Source organism: Gymnoscopelus microlampas (genome assembly GCF_963454915.1).
Source record: "Gymnoscopelus microlampas genome assembly, chromosome: 11".
NCBI classification, from domain to species: Eukaryota; Metazoa; Chordata; class Actinopteri; order Myctophiformes; family Myctophidae; genus Gymnoscopelus; species Gymnoscopelus microlampas.
This window is the reverse complement of record NC_139948.1, coordinates 10,280,824-10,299,957: the sequence shown is the minus strand read 5'-3', so window position 1 is coordinate 10,299,957 and position 19,134 is coordinate 10,280,824. Positions and strand designations below refer to the sequence as shown.

Genomic DNA, 19,134 nt, shown 5'->3' with positions numbered 1-19,134 from the left:
GACTCTGCCCACCGAGATTTAGAGTTTGTAAGATTCATTTACCACAAATTGTAACCTTTTCTCCCCGGGTTTGCCATCCATTAAAAACCTGTTTTCCCATAAATACCCAGATCACACGTGTTTGATAACAAACATGAAAGAGTCAAAGCTCCTCCCCTTGCCGGACTCATAAAAGACAATAAGATTCACCTTCAGATTAAACGCACAACTTCCAGTGAGGGAGGACAGACTGTCTACAGCTACAGGAGGGAATACTGACCCAGACCACTGGAAACTGCTGCTGACTCTGTCTACTGAATGGACTTTAACAAGAACCACGATTCACAGCGAACGTAAACTTCAGGGAACATTCTAGAAGAGGGAGTGTTACCACCACTGACTGGTGGCTAGAGTGTTTGCAGCTTCTAAATCCAATGGCTTCCACTTCGACTAACCCAGAAGAGGATTATTCTTGTCCTGTGTGTTGTGACATCTTTAAAGATCCTGTTGTCCTGTCATGTAGCCACAGCTTCTGTAAAGACTGTCTTCTGCACTGGTGGAGAGAGAAAATAATAAAGGAATGTCCTGTTTGTAAGGAAATGAATTCAATGGATCCAGCCAGAAACCTGTCTCTGAAGAACCTGTGTGAGGCCTTCACACAGAAAAGACATCAGAGAGCTTCAACAGGGTCTGAGGTTCTCTGCAGTCTGCATGCTGAGAAAATCAAACTGTTCTGTCTGGAATGTCAACAGCCAGCGTGTGTTGTGTGTCGAGATTCAAAAAAACACACCAACCACAGTTTCAGACCCATTGATGAAGCTGCACTGGATCACAAGAAGGACGTCCAAAAATTACTGAAGCCTTTACAGGAGAAACTGGAGGTCTTTAATAACGTTAAAACAAACTATGATCAAACAGCAGAACACATTAAGTTCCGGACCAGGCACACAGAGATGCAGATGAAGGAACAGTTTAAGAAACTTCATCAGTTTCTACAGAAGGAAGAAAAGACCAGGATCAAAGCACTGAGGGAGGATGAGCAGCAGAAGTGTCAGATGATTAAGGAGAATATTGAGGGTCTGAACAGAGACATGTCAACCCTTTCAAACACAATCAGAGCCATAGAGGAGGATCTGAGAGCAGAACACATCTCATTCCTGCAGAACTACAAGACCACAATGCAAAGAGTCCAGCTCACACTGCAGGACTCACAGCCAGTCTCAGGAGCACTGATAGACGAGGCCAAACACCTAGGCAACCTGACCATCAGAGTCTGGAACAAGATGAAGGACATTGTCTCCTACACTCCTGTCATTCTGGACCCCAACACTGCCCATCCACTATACATCCTGTCTGATGATCTGACCAGTGTGAGATGTGGAGAGAAACAGCAGCTTCCTGACAACCCAGAGAGATTTGACTGGTTCCCCTGTGTACTGGGTTCTGAGGGCTTTAACTCAGGGACTCACAGCTGGGATGTTGAGGTTGGAGACAATCCATACTGGTCAGTAGGTGTGTTAGCAGAGTCTTTCCAGAGAAAGGGAAACATTGGTGGTGATCAATTCTGGAGAATAGGGTTAAAGGAAGGTAAATACAGTGCATACTCCTCATCAGAGTCACTCACTGTTTCCTCTGTGAAGCAAAACTTCAAGAGGATCAGAGTCCAGCTGGACTGGAACAGAGGAAATCTTTCATTCTCTTATCCTGATACTGACACACACATACACACCTTCACACACACTTTCACTGATACCACCGGCTTCGAATGCTATCAATGCATTGAATGGGAGATTATCACGTTTTATCAGACCATTGAATGGGCGAAGTAAGCGAGCTACCGTCTACCCCGCGATTTGTCAGACCATTCATTGGGCGTAATCAGGAGCTACTGACCTACCGACGGAGGCGGAGCAGTCCCCACAACAATATTTACGATTCTGTCCATATCGGTACATAACTCGAACGGCGCTGAGTAGGCACAGGCGAGGGTCGCACCGCTCCGGACGGCAACTCAGTCGCCTTAGCTCCTTCGGTGGCCCGTCGCGGGGCTCCACCTCGCCTGAGACTGCGCGCCTCCGTCATGGTCCGAAACCGAAACAACCAAAACCAAAACCGAAACTAAAGTATTTAAGTCATCTCCGTCGGTAGGTCAGTAGCTCCTGATTACGCCCACTGAATGGTCTGATAAATCGCGGGGTAGACGGTAGGTCGCCTACTTCGCCCATTCAATGGTCTGATAGAACGTGATAATCTCCCATTCTATGCATTGATAGCATCCGAATCAGGTGCTGATACACTCTTTCCATACTTTAACACACCTCATAGTCTGAAGATTTTCCCAGGGAAAGTCAGTGTAACTCTTGAACAATGCAGTTAGAAGTGATGATGATGATGATGATGATGATGATGATGATGATGACGACAAACTATTTTGACGTTACAGGGAACCCAGTTAATTTGACAATCTATATATGATTGTGGTTTGGTCGAGGACATTCAACATGAACAAGTGATCTGTGATCTAGTGATGTCATCAATATATCTAGATGATGTCATGTTTTGGAAATTCCGTTGTCACTAATCACTAATTATAAAGCTATATTGATCAAATCTAGTGCCCACTGTCTATTATACATGTTATTATGTGTGATAATATCAGTAATAGTAATTCTAACAATAATAGCATGATTATTTTAATGATGTTAGTGGTAATATTATCATAGCCTAATGTTTGGAGTTTAAGGTATAAATTATGTTGAAGAGTCTGGATACTTTACTATAAAATGTATCCGACTAATATGATACTTTTACTCCCCTACTTCTACACAGTTTTCTTATAAAACATAATCACCATGTTTTATTAATCTCAAAATACTTTAACTGAATAATTTCATACATTATGTTTTTCTTTTGTTAATTATTGTTTTATTTAGTGTGTAGAGAGACAGGGAACTGAGGATAGAAAGACATGCAACAACATGACTCCTACTGGAATCAAACTGATTCCACCATTTAATCATCACACTAAGCTAATTGCCTCATTGGTCATGCTCTTTGACCAGTATTATTGTATAGGAAGGAACAACAAGTCTAAAATAAAAATGCTATTTTTTGTCAATTGAAACAAAACAAAAATGTCAAAGTGTAGCAGAATACAATTGTATTCAAACATTGCATTTTGAAACATTATACAGTAGAGTTGACCTTACCTACAGTACCTTGAACAAGAAGCAATTGACTGCTGTAGAAAATATAAGTACTGTATACAGTATAGAACCATCTCAAACATTAAACAGAAATAAGAGAGCCAAAGAGAAGAGTCAAAAAGACCACATTAATCACATGGTTAAAGTGAACAAGGCTGGAACAGACTGGTTAAAAAATTAAACCACCTTCTTGCATCCTTTCCATGAAACCAGGAAGAAAATGGAGAAGTGCAATAGAATCTAAATGCAGGCAGCCACACAATCTCCTGAAGAGAAGTGAAGAGGATGATGAGTCGACTCATTCATTCCTCATTGTCCCTGAGTGGGCAGCGCCCCCAGGAGGCCATTGTCGGTGGTGAACAGGTTGATAGGTGAAGAGCCGTCTGTGATCAATGTTATCTTCAGCCCCAAAGACTGAAGAAGTTTGACCTGGAGGAGAGAGAGGGGAGAGAGAGAGAGAGAGAGAGAGAGAGAGAGAGAGAGAGAGAGAGAGAGAGAGAGAGAGAGAGAGAGAGAGAGAGAGAGAGAGAGGTGTTTTGGGGTAAGAAGGAGGGATAGTGTGTTCTGTTTGAGATTGGTCTAACCATGTCAACTGGGTTATAAGAAAAGCAATTCTCCTCAGTCTATTCAAGACTCCTAGTCATAATATTACTAGTAGTCCAGTTATATAATGGTAGTTATAACTAGTAGTTATATATGGGTTAATATGCACTAACAAATTATTATTTCCTGCAGCACCTTTTTATGCTATTTATGTTTTGATCTGTTTTTTAACCCTCTTGTGTTGTGTTTTTAACCCACTGATTCTACAAATGCCTTCTAAATCAAGATTTTTTTTGTTCAAGCAGATGTACAAGCTTGCAGCGCGGCACGAAGTGACGAGCTGTGAGCTTGTCTGCTATTTTTTAATGGCCAACACTAAGATCCAAAATGACATGATGCTTTCCTGGTTTTACTCAAGTCTGTATGAAATATGGGACACCTGAATTTCCCTCTGGGATTAATAAAGTATCTCTCTAACCTATCTAACTAAACTTCTCAGTAATCAAGGTGTTTGTGGGCATGTAAACAAAGCCATTGTTGTATTTTTGATGGGATTATATTGAGTTTAGGGCGAGTTATATTGTTTTTTATAAGAATCATAAGTGATAAATGTAAAAACACAAATAAATTCATGTGTGTAAATAAGCAGCGAAATAAACAGATCTACGCTCACCTGGGCGCATAGATGTGCATTCACACACAAATATACAAAGTATACTCTGATGTGCACATTATGAGGTGGAGCCCTGCGATGCTACAGATTTACAACAAAAATATATATAAAAAACAAAAACAGGTTGATCTCAAATTGCAAGTGATTTGATTGGACAAGAGGCTTTACATGAGAGAGCTGAGTAGAGTAGGACAGCAATGGGACCTTTAACAGTATGCAATGCAGCACATTAAACTTACTTTAACAGGGAGTCGTTATCCATCTTATGAAGCTGTTACCACAACCCTCTACACTGTAGGTCAAACAGACCTGATTTTGATCTGTACTTGGTCTGCTAAGTCTTTTTTCCTTCCATACCAAATCTCACAACGTGTCACAACATGACGTGCTGTGAGATTGTAGATCAGCAATTTCTGGTGAATGTTCCCCCCAGATTAGGGGGAACTATAGGGTTGAAGTGGTTAAAAAAGACTGAATCACACATGCAATCACACATACAATCAAAGTGTCCATCAACAAACTATTTCACTGGTTGCACACTCATACAGACACATGTACATGAAACAGAGTATCTGGCCATGTGGTAATGAAAATGTGTGTTGCTTGGCAACAGTCCAGTCCCAGTCCAGTTGCAGAAATACTTCAGCCTAACAAACACACACACACGCACGCACGCACGCACGCACGCACGCACGCACGCACACACACACACACACACACACACACACACACACACACACACACACACACACACACACACACACACACACATAATCTGTTAACTATTACATGGAGTTTACATTGCAGCGTCTCCTGTCCAGTGTCCAATTTGTATACACTATTGTCTGAAAACGGCCCTTTTCTGACCCCTGACCTCACTGGAAGTGAAGTGTTCAACAAATTGATATGAAAATATTGTAATATATGTTTAATAAGCACACAATCAACAGTCTCAATGGGACATATTGTGAGCTTGTAGATCGCCTATTGTATTTATATTGTATAATAAAATCACAATCAAATGTTCCCTTCAATTCCATGCATGAGTGGTGATCGGTTCCACATCTATCTCACTTTAAGGTCACATCCTTATTTCAAAGTCATATTGATTTCCTGCTTTCACAAGCAGTGGCTTGCCAAGCACTGCTGCCATGGTGCCATGTTTTTGCACTTTTTCTGTTTTGCATGTGTCTATGAGGTTGATAGAACTTCATTAAGCCCCCCCCCCCCGGTGTTGGTTTTATGGTGTTTAATGTCTTCTCTGACTATTTGGAGTTTCTTCCTGGAGGCTGAAACCTTGAGGGTCAAACGTGCCAATAGAGAAACAGCGATTTAGTGACATAGTAAAAACATACCCTCCCCCTCATTATCATAACACAACAGGTGTGGGCATGAGGAGGAGGAGGGACTAGGACAGGTGGGTGGTGCTAAGGTGGTGGAGGAGGTGCTAAGGTGAGAACCAGGTATACTTAATGAACTGGAGGCGTGTCCACATAAAAAAATAATTTTAACAATTTCTGTACACTTTTTAAAAAAAATCTTCCTCCTAGTATAACCATAATACCTGATGATTATGTTTTAGGGGGCTGGGGGAATCACTGAAAATCACGGCACCCCGTCTTTAAGTAAAAGTATCAATACTGCAATGTAGAATTCGTGGAAATCACTGCTAAAGGTACTGTGTGTAAAGGAAACATAAGCAAATACAGACAGTATTTAACTCTGATATGCTGATTACGTTTTTGCACTGTGAATGTGACATGCTGTTGTGAGTTGTGAGAGTGTTAAAATATAAACCCACTGTAAATGATATAATGAATAAACCTGAAGCCACTTTACCCACCAGGTCGTACAGTCTGGTCCACAGACCTCTCAAAGGGAAAGGTCTCCCTCCTCCTAGAGGCGTTGAAACTCCAACCAGAGAAGAAACCAGTAAAGCTGAAAAGCTGGTCATATGAAGAGGGTGAAGTGAGGATCTTCCTTCAGTGTCTACCCTACATCTCACAACTCAGGTTAATGTGTTTCCTTTCATTTAATATTTGTCAATATATATAAAAGCCATCCACCTTTTCTAAAGATAATGAGGTACAGTAAGATTATCCACTCAAATTAATTATGGACTGATTCATTGCACCTGCACTGAATTTACAAGAGAGAGACACATGTCATTTTATATTCTAAATGCACAGAATCTGTGTCTGTCTGACCGTCTGACAAATCGATTTCATTCTGTATTTCTTCTCCATGGTTTCCAGATGCAGCAAATCCCTCCTTCTCCAGCTCCTATCTCTGGTCTCTGAGGGCAGTGAAAGAAACACAGTGATGCGAGCAGGTTCCCTGGCTGGAGCCCTGGATGGAGAGCTGGACCTTAGTGAGACCAGACTAGATCAGAAGGCCTGTAGAGGTTTGGCCCTGGTTCTGGAACACTCTGAGGGACTGACAGAACTGGACCTCAGTCACTGTCAACTCACTGACCAGCTACTAGAAACTCTGATCCCCCACCTGCACAAAGCACAAGTCCTGGGGTGAGTGGTCGTGTGTGTGTGTGTGTGTGTGTGTGTGTGTGTGTGTGTGTGTGTGTGTGTGTGTGTGTGTGTGTGTGTGTGTGTGTGTGTGTGTGTGTGTGTGTGTGTGTGTGTGTGTGTGTGTGTGTGTGTGTGTGTGTGTGTGTGTCACCACGAGGTACTGATCTATTCCTTTGTCCTTTCTCTTCCTTGTGTTGTTGTAGTCTGAGTCACAATAATGTCACTGATGCTCTAACAGACAGATTAGTCCAGCTGCTCTCCATCAATACCTCCATCCAAACTGTACAGTGAGTAGAATGAACTTGTCTTTGAATTATGTTCATTACTTATAGTTGTGTAGATCAGTCATCAACATGGTTTACAGCACACATCATACCTGTTGAATTAAAATGTTTCATACTTTGATGTTTTTCCAGACTCTGCAACAACTGCTTCAAGGACACAACCCCCTTCCTGAGAGACAAGCGCTTTGAAATGGTACCCATTATACTTTTCCTCATTGTTCATGCTTCATATTCATTGCAAGCAAGTACAACGAGGTCCAAGCAGCAAGCACCCAATGTTCACATACATTAATTTATTACTTTTTAATACCTTTTAATACCACATTGAACACAATCTTATACCAATTTCACGACAATATCCGCCAAAGAATGACAGAATATCAATAGGGACAATAATGCTTACAATTATTTATTAAGTACATGAATTTGACATTTATGTCCCAGCTAATTTATTATTTTGACAACATTTAACATGAATTAAAGCTCTCAGTGATTTCAGTCGTTATTATAAGATGAAAGAGTATTAGAATGCATCAAACTAGCAATAGGAGAACATACACTAGAATTAGTGTTTAGAATTATAATACCTAAACCATATATACCTAAACCATATAATTCAACATAATACCGTGCTAATTGTTTAGGAAACAGAGCTCTAGTGTGGGAGGCTCCTTTTATGCTTTTACGCAGTTTCACTAATAACAGATTCCTCACATCCTTGCCCCTTAGATGAGATGCAAGGACATCTGTGTCCCTGCCGCGTCCCTGCCAAGTCAAAGGGGGAGGGGCAAGACAAGCCAGAGTACATTTGTGTCTAATTCACAGAATTAGAAGGAAAAAATGCAGTTGTCAGGCATTGCAACACGCTTTTAATTGAGAATTGATGCCAAAAATCTAAAATATTAAATTTGTTTAAAAAAAAGAAAAAAATGTGTCTAAGTGAAAGTGCTTTTGTCTCTGTGTTACATAGAGGGCTCTCAATATGCAATTCAATATTGTGGTAGATCAGACAATGTGTGCATGGTTTCTAGTTTCTTCTTCTTTTATCAAATAGGATGCCAGAATGTTCATCTACTGGTGGAGTGGTACTGAAGCAATAAATGTTAGAACATCAGCAGAGAGTCCGGAATCACACAGTTAGTCAGTCGAGTCGCAGGGAGTGACTTTTTAAAGAGCTGGTGTTGTAGAACAGCCTTATTTGGTTCATATGTATTTATGTTTATTTGATTAGATTATTCCTGTTCTCTTTTTTTTAGAATCTGATGAAGAAGAGGAAGAAGAAGAAGATGATGGAAACTGATTCTGATCATCATGATGATGAAGAAGAGACATCCACAACACCATACAGGACACAGCTTAAAGGTCACTCATCCCAAGATATAGAGAACAAGGCAAGTTACAGAGCAAAAACACAGAAAATTACACCTGACATCATTGTTGTAGAAAACAAGGAAAGCTACAGGTTCCACTGCACCCAAGCAGGACTGTTCCAATGCAGCGTGACCGGCCTGGTGTTTAAGATGGAGGCAGAGACAGATGTGACTTACAGGACAGTCCCTTGGAACCGAAGGCTTCAAGCCCAGCTTCAGTGGCCTGCAGGACCACTGATTGACATCAAATGTCCTCAGGGGTCTGTGTGTCAGTTACACCTTCCACACTGTGAGATCCTCCCCATGGGTGGAGGCAAGTCCTTGTATGTTGTCCATGTCATGGATGATGATGTCATTGAGTTTATCAAGCCCGATTTCATCACAGAATCTCATGTCATCATAAATATAACCGGATTTTCACCATATGGTCTCATGAAAAAGTTGGTTGATTATTTTGTCAACAGTGCAGCCCCCAATCCTATCGATGTAGATCCTATCCATGTAGATCCTATCCGTGCATTGTCGTTGCTGTTTTATACACCACCAACTGATGATAATCCCCGTTCAATCCTGAAAGTATTGCTGCTACCTGGGAATGTTGTGGTGCGTGAAGTGCTGAATGAAAGGAGAAGCATACATGGAGAAGAGATTTACATTGAAGTCCCTCCCTGCAAACTTATCCCAAATCAAGAATACACACTCTCTACTTCCCCTCGACATAAGTCCATCATAATTCAACCAAAGAAGACAACATTTGAAGTTGATGAATCATCCTATACAAATTACATGCCAACATTTAACGTGAACTTTTTGGAAAGGTTTAGGGATGATGTTAGGCTACTTCTAAAACCTCTTTCCCACTCCCAGGAAACCCCTGTTGTAGACAGTAACACCTCAGACAGTGCATGGGATTGCTATGTACCCCTGTCAGCTCCAGCTTTAAGAAGACACCAAGTTGAGCGCACAGTGAGTCTTGAAGCTAATGACAGACTGTTTTCTGTGCGGAACAGCTTCATCGACAGCATTTCAGCTCCCAATCTCAAATGTGTCGTGGACAAACTTTTCGAGAAGAGGCTGCTAACTGAAGTTGAGCGGGAGACGGCCGAAGGGATGCAGGGGAAACATGAAAAGGCAACTTTTGTCATTGATACAGTGAGGAAAAAAGGAGCTGTTGCAAGTGCAAGCATAATATTGATTCTTTGTGAAATCGACCCATTCCTCTCTGGACATCTTGGGTTGATGTAAAACTGTACAGATGGACTTAAAATACCTTCAGTATCTAGTCAATGTCCTGCCTCATTCTTTTTTTTTCTTTCCATAAGGGTCCATTTGGTTACATTTGTACGCTCTCTGAGTTAATAATGTGTAACTCAGATTGTAGAAAGAAAGCTGGATCTACTGTATACCCACCACCAAGTGACTGACAGGCAGCCCTCACTGGTCTACAGCCTACGATCACAGGCCTACTGCCATGTCCCAGTACCCAGAACCTGCACTGAGTTTGTTGACAAAGGCCTTCACTTTATTTGCCTGGAAATGACCTTTAAAAACCTCTGATACTGCAGGCTTTCATTGCTTGATATTATTTGTTTGCAATTTATTGTCTAATATCATGCACACTGCACAGTATTACCTGCTGCTATGTTGATGTACCTATGTCTAACCTCTTGTAGGCCTAATCCAATCCAATCCACTTTATTTATAGAGCACATTTAAAAACAACAGTGTTGAACCAAAGTGCTGTACACTCAGTTTACATACTAAAATAAACAAGAGAAACACACACAATGAACAAGACAACGATAGACACAATGCCTGGGGGAAGCAGCAGCTTCTCAATCTGAATTTTCAAACGCCAAGGAGAACAAGTGAGTTTTCAAACGTGATTTAAACACAGGCAGGGTTTGAGACACTCTAACATGGGGTGGCAGCTTGTTCCACAGTGTAGGCGCTATGGAGGAAAATGATCTATCTCCCCGTGTTTTCAACTTTGTTGCTGGGACCTTAAGGAGTGACTGGTCAGTAGACCTCAACACCCTTGTACCATTATTGGGAGGTAGAAGTTCGGATATGTATAATGGTGCCAGCCCATTTAAAGACTTAAAGACAAACATTAAAGTCTTAAACTGAATCCTGTAACGAACAGGGAGCCAGTGAAGGGAGGCAAGAATAGGGGAGATGTGATCATATTTCCGTGCCCGTTAAGAGACGAGCAGCCATGTTTTGGACTAACTGTAGTCGTGACAAGCAGGCTTGGCTAATGCCAACATAAAGTGCATTACAGTAGTCGAGTTGAGATAAAAGCATGGATAAGACGTTCAAAGTCAGAGAGGGTTACAGCAGACTTGACTTTGGCTAAGAGCCTCAGCTGATAAAAGCTGGATTTAACAACAGAGTTAATCTGTTTGTCAAACTTAAAATCATTGTCCAATTTGACACCAAGGTTAGTGACCACTGGTTTTAGACCTGGCCTACATACTGTACCGAATGAATGTGCTACGTGTATACATGTAGATATCTTTAGTTGATTTGTCTTTTCTTCTCCACTTTCTCCCCTTGTCTCTGTATATAGTAATGTTGATTACTGTATAGTAGTGTATATTTATCTCATAAACATGACCATGCATGTCATAAACTTGACTTTGCATTTCATAAACATGACCTTGCATTTCATGTTCTTGTCTACCTTGTAAAATTAAGGTAAAATGATTAACTTTTCTCGCCTAGCCTATTATATGACATGCCTAAAATATGGACTCCAGGTAAAGTGATTGAGTTTGCCTCTGTTTGACTGCTGTAATCAGTTTGTCATCATGTGTGAATGAATAGTGTAGGCTGGACTGTTTTAACATTTAATAAGTATCACTGTTTGACTGGTTATCACACAATAGAGCTTAAAGGTAGGATTTTCTTTGGTTAAAATAAGTGTTAAACAGCTCTATATTCTGATAGTACTCATTGCTATAGAGTGTTTGTTCAGTAAAAGGAGTCTCCTTGTCTCTCCAGCTCTTTAGAAAACAGAAAATGCATTTTCGTTTCAGTTTCATTTCCAATTTCATCCAATCAGGATAGAGAACTCAATCAGGATATAGATTAAACAAGTGAAATTGGAAGTGATGACACTAAGAAATGAGCAGGCAAAATTGGAACTGGAACACTATAAAATGAAGCTTAAAAATGGGTACTTTCTCCTGATTGGCTGAGATTTTGACACCTACCGGAAAATACATTTTCTGTTTATTAAAGAGCTGAAGAGACAGGGAGACTCCTGTTACTGAACAAACACTCTATAGCATTGATTACTATCAGAATATAGAGCTTTAACCTTTTAACAAAATATTTTTTGTTTTAACCAAAAAATATCACTTACCCTACCTTTGAAACATCGTACAGTAAACAACTACTGCTTGTTTATTTCTTAACATTGTGGTTAAACTCTGTACAGTAGCTATAAATAACCTGACAGCACCAGACTCCATATAAAGGTAGGTACAGTAGGCCTATGCATTGGCTTACAGCCAGTGGTGCAAAGTACCTAAGCACATTTACTCAAGTACTTTACCTAAGCACAATTTTGACTTTAGTTGGGTACATCCAATTTTCAGTACTTTTACTTCTACTCCACTACATCTCAGAGGCAAATGGTGTACTTTTACTCCATTACAATTATTGGAAAACTTTAGTTACTAGTTACTTTGTAGATTTAGGTTATTATTACAAAACATACATTAACCACTTCAACCTTTGGCCATTCAAAAATAGCCGATCTACAAGCTCACAATGCATTGCATCGCGCACATTGTGAGTTTGTAGATCTGCTATTTTCAAAGGACTTTTTATACATTTGAAAAGTTGTGAAACGGGACATTCTGCACAATGAATACTTTCTTCTTTTGGTACTTTAATTACATTTTGATACCAATACTTGTACTTGTACTTTTACGCTACTTTAAATTTTGAATTCCAGACTTCTACTTGTAACTGAATATGTCTACATTGCAGCATTGATACTTTTACTTAAGTAAAACATGTGAATACTTTTTACACCACTGCATACAACCACTGCTTTGCTCATGACTTTTCTAATCCACTAGAGGGCGCTGCTGCTACATCCATGTTACATTGTGTTGTTCATTCATCTCAAACTTTAAGAAGGCAACAAGATCAACGCACACTGAGCAGTCCAGCTGAAGACATACTGTTTTCTGTGCAGAGCAACTTCATCGAAAGCATTTCGGTTCCTCAATTGTGTCGTGGACAAACTCTTTGAGAAGAGGGTGTTAACTCTGAGCAGGAAGAGGCCAATAAGAAGCAGGCGAGGGAGGAGAAGGCACGGTTTGTCATCAATACAGTGAGGAAAAAAGGACCTGCTACAAGTACACTCATGATATTGATTCTCTGTGAAATTGACCTATTCCTCTCTGAACATCTTGGGTTGATGTAAAACTTCCGATGTAGTTCCGTTCTTTCTATAAGGTTTACATCTGTACGTTCTCTGAGTTACAATTAGATGAATGAACATGGGGTATTGTAGAAAGAAAGCTGGATCTACTGTATATCCACCACCAAGTGACTGACAGGCAGCCCTCACTGGACTACAGGCTATGATCACTGGCCTACTGACAGAACCTGCCCTGAGTTTGTTAAAAAAGGCCTTCCCTTTTCTCCGTCTCTCGATGGCGTACATTGTAAAGCACTTTGATCGGTTAAAGTTTAGTCTGAGATGATAAAACTTGATCATGCTGTTCTCTCTTATTGTTCCCTGTCTATATTAAATGTACGTGTGTGTGTGTGTGTGTGTGTGTGTGTGTGTGTGTGTGTGTGTGTGTGTGTGTGTGTGTGTGTGTGTGTGTGTGTGTGTGTGTGTGTGTGTGTGTGTGTGTGTGTGTGCGCGCGTGCGTGCGTGCGTGAGTGAGTGAGTGACAAAATGGGTCAATCTCCATCTGGCAGACCATCTCGCGGGCCACCTCTCAGCCCACCTCCCTCAGCACCTCCTTCCTTATTCTGTCCTGTGTGTCATAACAACTGTACAGATTCTGTTATTCTGTCATGTCCCCACATATTCTGTAGAGTCTGTGTGCAGAAATGGTGGAGAGAAAAGCAAATAAAGGAATGTCCAGTTTGCAAGAAGAGACAATCACAGGATCCACCCTTAAACTTCGGAGGACTTTAACTAAGGGACTCACAGCTAGGATGTTGAGGTGGGAGACAATACAGAAGACTGGTCACTGGGTATTAGCAGTGTCTTACCAGAGGAAGGGAGACAGAAGGGGTCAATACTGGAGAATAAGCTTATATAAATGTAAATATTCAGCACACTCCTCGCCAGGGTCAATCGCTGATCTCTCAATCGCTGAAACCCTCCACTCGAACCCTTCGCTCGTACGTCAACCTTCTCAAGGCCCCCAAGACCAATCTCCGCACCATGGGCGACCGGGCTTTCTGCTCCACTGCCCCACGTCTGTGGAATGCCCTTCCCGACCACTTGAGAGCCCCACAATCTGATGCTTTTGTTGTACTTGCCTTTTGATTTAACCCTGTAGCACTTTGTGATTTCCAAAAATGTAGTTTGTAATAAATAAAATGTATTATTATTATACTTTACTATAACATTTATCAGACTAATATATTTTTTACTCCTGTACTTCTACACAGTTTTCTTATAAAATAGAATCACAATTTTTGATTATCTCAAAATACTTTTACTGAATAAATTCATACATATTTTTTTTTTTTTTTGTTCATTGTTTTTTCATTTAGTGTGTAGTACTAGAGAGACAAGAAACTGAGGGTATCACTAGACAGACATGCAACACATGACTCCTACTGGAATCAAACTGGAGACATTGTAACCATGGTTCACTCTGTGACTGTTCACCAGCCTGTAACTATTCATCAACTATCTTTTGAAATAGTCTTACAACATAACATTATCAGCACTATGACTGATCTATTTTGCTCTGAGTTATAATGAAATTAAAGATTTGAAATGACATGTTTAAATTAAGGAATTATGTCAGTCAAATAAATGTCTAGCACACATCTTTTGTACGATTCGAGTTCAGTTGCATCAAATAACAAATATTTGTTCCACATGTATGACATTATGAAGTATCACATTTTATATGATGGTTATCAGAGGTCAGTATGTTAAACATTACAGTTTATGAAACTACAAGGGGTGAAGTAGACTATGAACGTTGCAGTCACTTGACTCACTGATAATACAATAACACCATAATGAAATACTAAAATGGGTTACTTGGGATGTAGACTTCTGGAGGTATCGTGGGACTAAAGGTTAATCTAATCATAAAGTAATAGCTTCATCAAATTCACTGAGAGACAAAACCTTTCTGTGTCACTCTGTCACACTTCCTGGGTATAGGGTTACATCTTAAATGTCATGTACAGTATGACAGTAGTACAGGACCTTCGGATAGACAGATTACATTGTCTCACAAATGTTAACTAGAAAAAGTGCTCCTCGGAGCACAGGTCTCCGCCAGGTCAGGTAGGATAGTGTGGGGCAGCAATGTTCGGAATTCGCCAATCAGGCTGGAATGTGAAAAATCAGTCTTGATCAGTTGACTATAGAGATCATGTGTACCAATTTGCGTTTGGATAGAATCTGAAGGAGTAATATAAAAAAAATAGTTTTATATAAGTTGGCCTCCTGGTGGCGCTATTATAGGGCAATGTAGAAATGGTGGCATTTGTTTGTCAACGTGGTGCAAATGTGCGTGCGAAGTTTCACCGCAATCGGACACTGGGTTCATGATTTGCAACATTTTGTTCAAAACAGGCCACTCCTGCAAACTTTAGATGTCAATGTCTTGATCACATGACTATAGAGATCATGTCTACCGATTTGCGTGAAATTTGGATAAAATGTGAAGGAGTAATATCAAAAAATGTGTTTTATTTAAGTCGGCCTCCTGGTGGCGCTATAAAAGGCAGATGTGAAAAATGCAGGGCAAAGGTTTTTCCCTGACCTCTAGGGAGTGCACATACAAAGTTTTACACAGATCGGTGCAGTTATGGGTAAAAACAGTAATCGGCATGTTATAGCGCCACCATGAAGCTGATTTGAAAATGTTCAAGTGGCATTTCTTCCTCGGCATAGTGGGAATGTGCGTGCAAAATTTCACGGAAGTTGCAAGCTGTGTTTATGATTTGAGGCATTTTGTTCAAAACGGAGCACTCCTGCAAACTTTGGAAGCCATTTTTAGCCAATCAGGATGGAATATGAAAAATCTGAAAGACCCGTTTTGTGTAATGACTATAGAGATACTGTTTACCGATTCGCGTGACGTTTGGGCAAAATCTGTAGGAGTACTGTCAAAAAATGTGTTTTGCAAAAAGCGGCCTCCTGGTGGGGCTATAACAGGCCCATGTGAAAAATTTGGGGCAAAGGTTCTGAATTGGCATCCAGGGAGTGTGTGTGCGCAGTTTCGCTGAGATCAAGCCAACGGTGCCAGAGATTACCTGTTCACAGATGGACACACACGGACGGACACACACACACACACACACACACACACACACGGACGGACGGACGGACGGACGGACGGACAGACAGACAGGGTGCAAAACATACATACTCTCGCCATGCCTTTCGGCCTGGCGGAGACAATAAAAGTCCTTTGTTTTGATTTGATCTCCTTGCTGAATGTCTCAGTGAATGCCTCAGTGATAGACTTGAGGACCTGGTCGTGTGTCCAGTGACAGCACGTCTCACCCAGTGCCTTGGAGCAGCTGCTCGGGATGTGCTTGAGAGTCCCTGTCTTGTTCAAACAGAAGGAACACCTTTTTACCATTTCCATAACTAATGCTAGCCAACAAGAGACATTGGTCTCAACAAACAGCTCATGTCAGTGTGTGATGGTCACTATTCAAAAGAAATGAGGGTTTGTTTAGACACTGCAGTTGTTTCTACTTTGCTCCAGGTGAACAGGTTATTTATGCTCTTTCAAAGTCTGACTCATCACAGGTGAATGGGCCATTCACCTGACGATGTGGTAGTGCATTCAGTCTTTGTATCAATGCATTCCGTCCAATCCATATGTTAATATAGGGCTGAAAGAGAAATGCATTTTGTGCCACTACTGTACAACCAGACAGGTTAAAAGTAACAAACACATGCCGTCCCTGTGCAGTCCTGTCCTGTCATAGCCAGATGCATGTGTAATAGCTGAGACCTGGGAGTCTGAATTGCTTATGGGACTCTCAGACTATTTATACTCTTACTCTGCTGTAAATTACAACATTACATATATTCATTTCATATGTCCAAAATGCATTTTTTGCCATTGGTTCCTCAATTGTTGTTTATCAAATATTGGCGGCTGACCCCATTACCCTTAGGCTAGTTCTCCCATCATCACTTTAAAAGGGTAATGTTTGAACCAAACTGAAATGCAGATGTCCTTTGTTAACATAAAACAATCAGTCATGATTAATTCCACATTTCTATTACAATAAACAATTAATTACATCACTCATATAAGCATCAGATCACATCTCCCCCATCTCATTATCACAATCACATGTTGTACACATATCTTTTAGTTTCATACTTTTCATACTTCAGCCTGATCAATACATTTATCAAATAATCATAATTTTCATTGTGTCCAGCATTAGATCTGCTTCTCTGCTTCATTACAGTCAAGATAGCTCTTTCTTGACCCCCCTGTGGGTTTGAAACGGCCACATACTTTTATCACAGCATTCCTGCCACACCTAATCTATGTGTGTGCGTGTGCCTGTGTGTATTGCAGCAGCGTCATGCCCCACACCCTAAGCAATCTATGTAAACGCTTGTGCCTGTGTGTGTGGTAATCTGCTTTCACCAGCCCAAAGTACAGGATACACCTGCTATGTAGGCCTACTTTCCTACAGAATTTCGTCATTTAATCAACTTCTGTTTCCTCCTTGCTCCACTGTCACTGCTGCACAAACAGCCCCATATATTACATCTCTCAAGCTGAGTACAATTCAAACAAATAATTATACATAATACAATATGGTCATAAAACATTGAAATAAACCAAAATAATATAATCACATTCTTGCTTATTTCTTCAGGGTCAAAAACGTTATATTAACACATTGACTGCCTGAATTATTTTCACTGCCTATTGTTATTCATGCCAGAGATTTTTCAAGGAAAAAAAAAAAGTACTCAGGAGCCGAGATACAAAATTTTAAAGTTTTAAGTTAACAAGGAAGTGGATGAGAGAAAAGATCTTCGAAAATTCATATCTCATTGGTCTTTGGGTCAAATAAAAATAAAAAAAAGTTTAAAAAAAATATATATATTTTTTTAATGTATTTTTTTGCTAACTCGATCTAGGCAGTCAATGTGTTAAGGAAGGACTAACTCATAGTCTTAAAGTATAAAAAAGTATTAAAATGAATGAATTCAACAATAATTCACAATTATAACCCTTTTGTCAAAATCGGAGTACATCATAGTAAAATGAGTTCAGATAATTAATATCACACTTTAGCAGAGTTCTCCGATATAACACAACCAAATGACAGATTAGATTCAGATTAGATTCTCATCTATTTCTTCATCCTGTTTGCCACTTCTGAGTGACCAGTCCTGTCGCCATCTCCTGTGTCATACAAGACCCTATCATGACCCAATGCACGTCCAGTAACTTTCGTGTGTATGTAATGCAGTAACATCCTGTCCCCAAGAGGTGTCATTTTAGCAATACAAGCTTTACACACACATCACTATGCAGTAAAGTGATTTGATTCATTCGTCATTATTGTAAGCTTATAAGCAAGGTTTATGAGCCCCGCTGTGCTATACTCTCTCCTGTTAGAAGAATTAATAGGAAAGAGCACTTATTTGACCATCGTTTAATGGGCCTAAAAGGCAGACATGGAGACCCCTATCACCTGCCCTGGGCTGGGATATGCCATAAGGGGGACAGGGTTAAGGGAAGCAGGGCTGGTTGAAAGGCTGATCTGAAAGCCATGTCTTTCAGACATGGCTTACAACAATAGTCACTTTTAAGTAGTGGTTATTATTAAACATGGCTCTTTAATTTCTGCAGTCATCAAATCAATTTCTGTAAGCCTACTTTTCTTTTAGCTTTTTAATGGATATGTTAGTAAAGCCTGATAGAAGTATATTAACTCCCAAAATGCTCCAGAATACAGGAAATTATACTCTGTTAAAAAAAATCTTTGGAGGCCCCCGCTTGCGGGTGGGTTCAGTGAAACTGAGCCGCAGCCGGGGGCCTCATACTACCTGGGCCCTCCAGATCCTTAAGTCTGCCCCTGCAACCAATGTATATTAGATTCAGGTGTGTGTGTGTGTGTGTGTGTGTGTGTGTGTGTGTGCGTGCGTGCGTGCGTGCGTGCCTGCCTGCCTGCCTGCCTGCCTGCCTGCCTGCCTGCCTGCCTGCCTGCCTGCCTGCGTGCGTGCGTGCGTGCGTGCGTGTGTATGTGTATAACAAGTCTGTCATCTGAAAGCTCCACCCCTTGCCAGACTCGCCTGACAGAAACCAGCACTACCCACTGGCGGCACAC

The 19,134-nt window shown here is 40.7% G+C and overlaps 1 protein-coding gene across 1 annotated transcript in view; it reads left to right on the top strand.

Annotated features, from left to right (window-relative positions):
* Positions 1 to 214: 214 nt before the first annotated feature.
* LOC311055707 (uncharacterized protein) overlaps positions 215 to 19,134 on the top strand; it is a 269,023-nt gene continuing 250,103 nt past the window's right edge. Inside the window, exons 1-10 of the mRNA XM_084071979.1 lie at positions 215 to 1,724; positions 6,232 to 6,413; positions 6,657 to 6,926; positions 7,130 to 7,213; positions 7,343 to 7,403; positions 7,940 to 8,012; positions 8,654 to 8,973; positions 9,448 to 9,732; positions 12,875 to 12,931; positions 13,910 to 14,039. Coding sequence (XP_083928105.1) covers positions 414 to 1,724; positions 6,232 to 6,413; positions 6,657 to 6,926; positions 7,130 to 7,213; positions 7,343 to 7,403; positions 7,940 to 8,012; positions 8,654 to 8,973; positions 9,448 to 9,732; positions 12,875 to 12,931; positions 13,910 to 14,039 — 2,773 coding nt within the window. The 5' untranslated portion in view covers positions 215 to 413. The remainder of the gene's footprint in view (positions 1,725 to 6,231; positions 6,414 to 6,656; positions 6,927 to 7,129; positions 7,214 to 7,342; positions 7,404 to 7,939; positions 8,013 to 8,653; positions 8,974 to 9,447; positions 9,733 to 12,874; positions 12,932 to 13,909; positions 14,040 to 19,134) is intronic.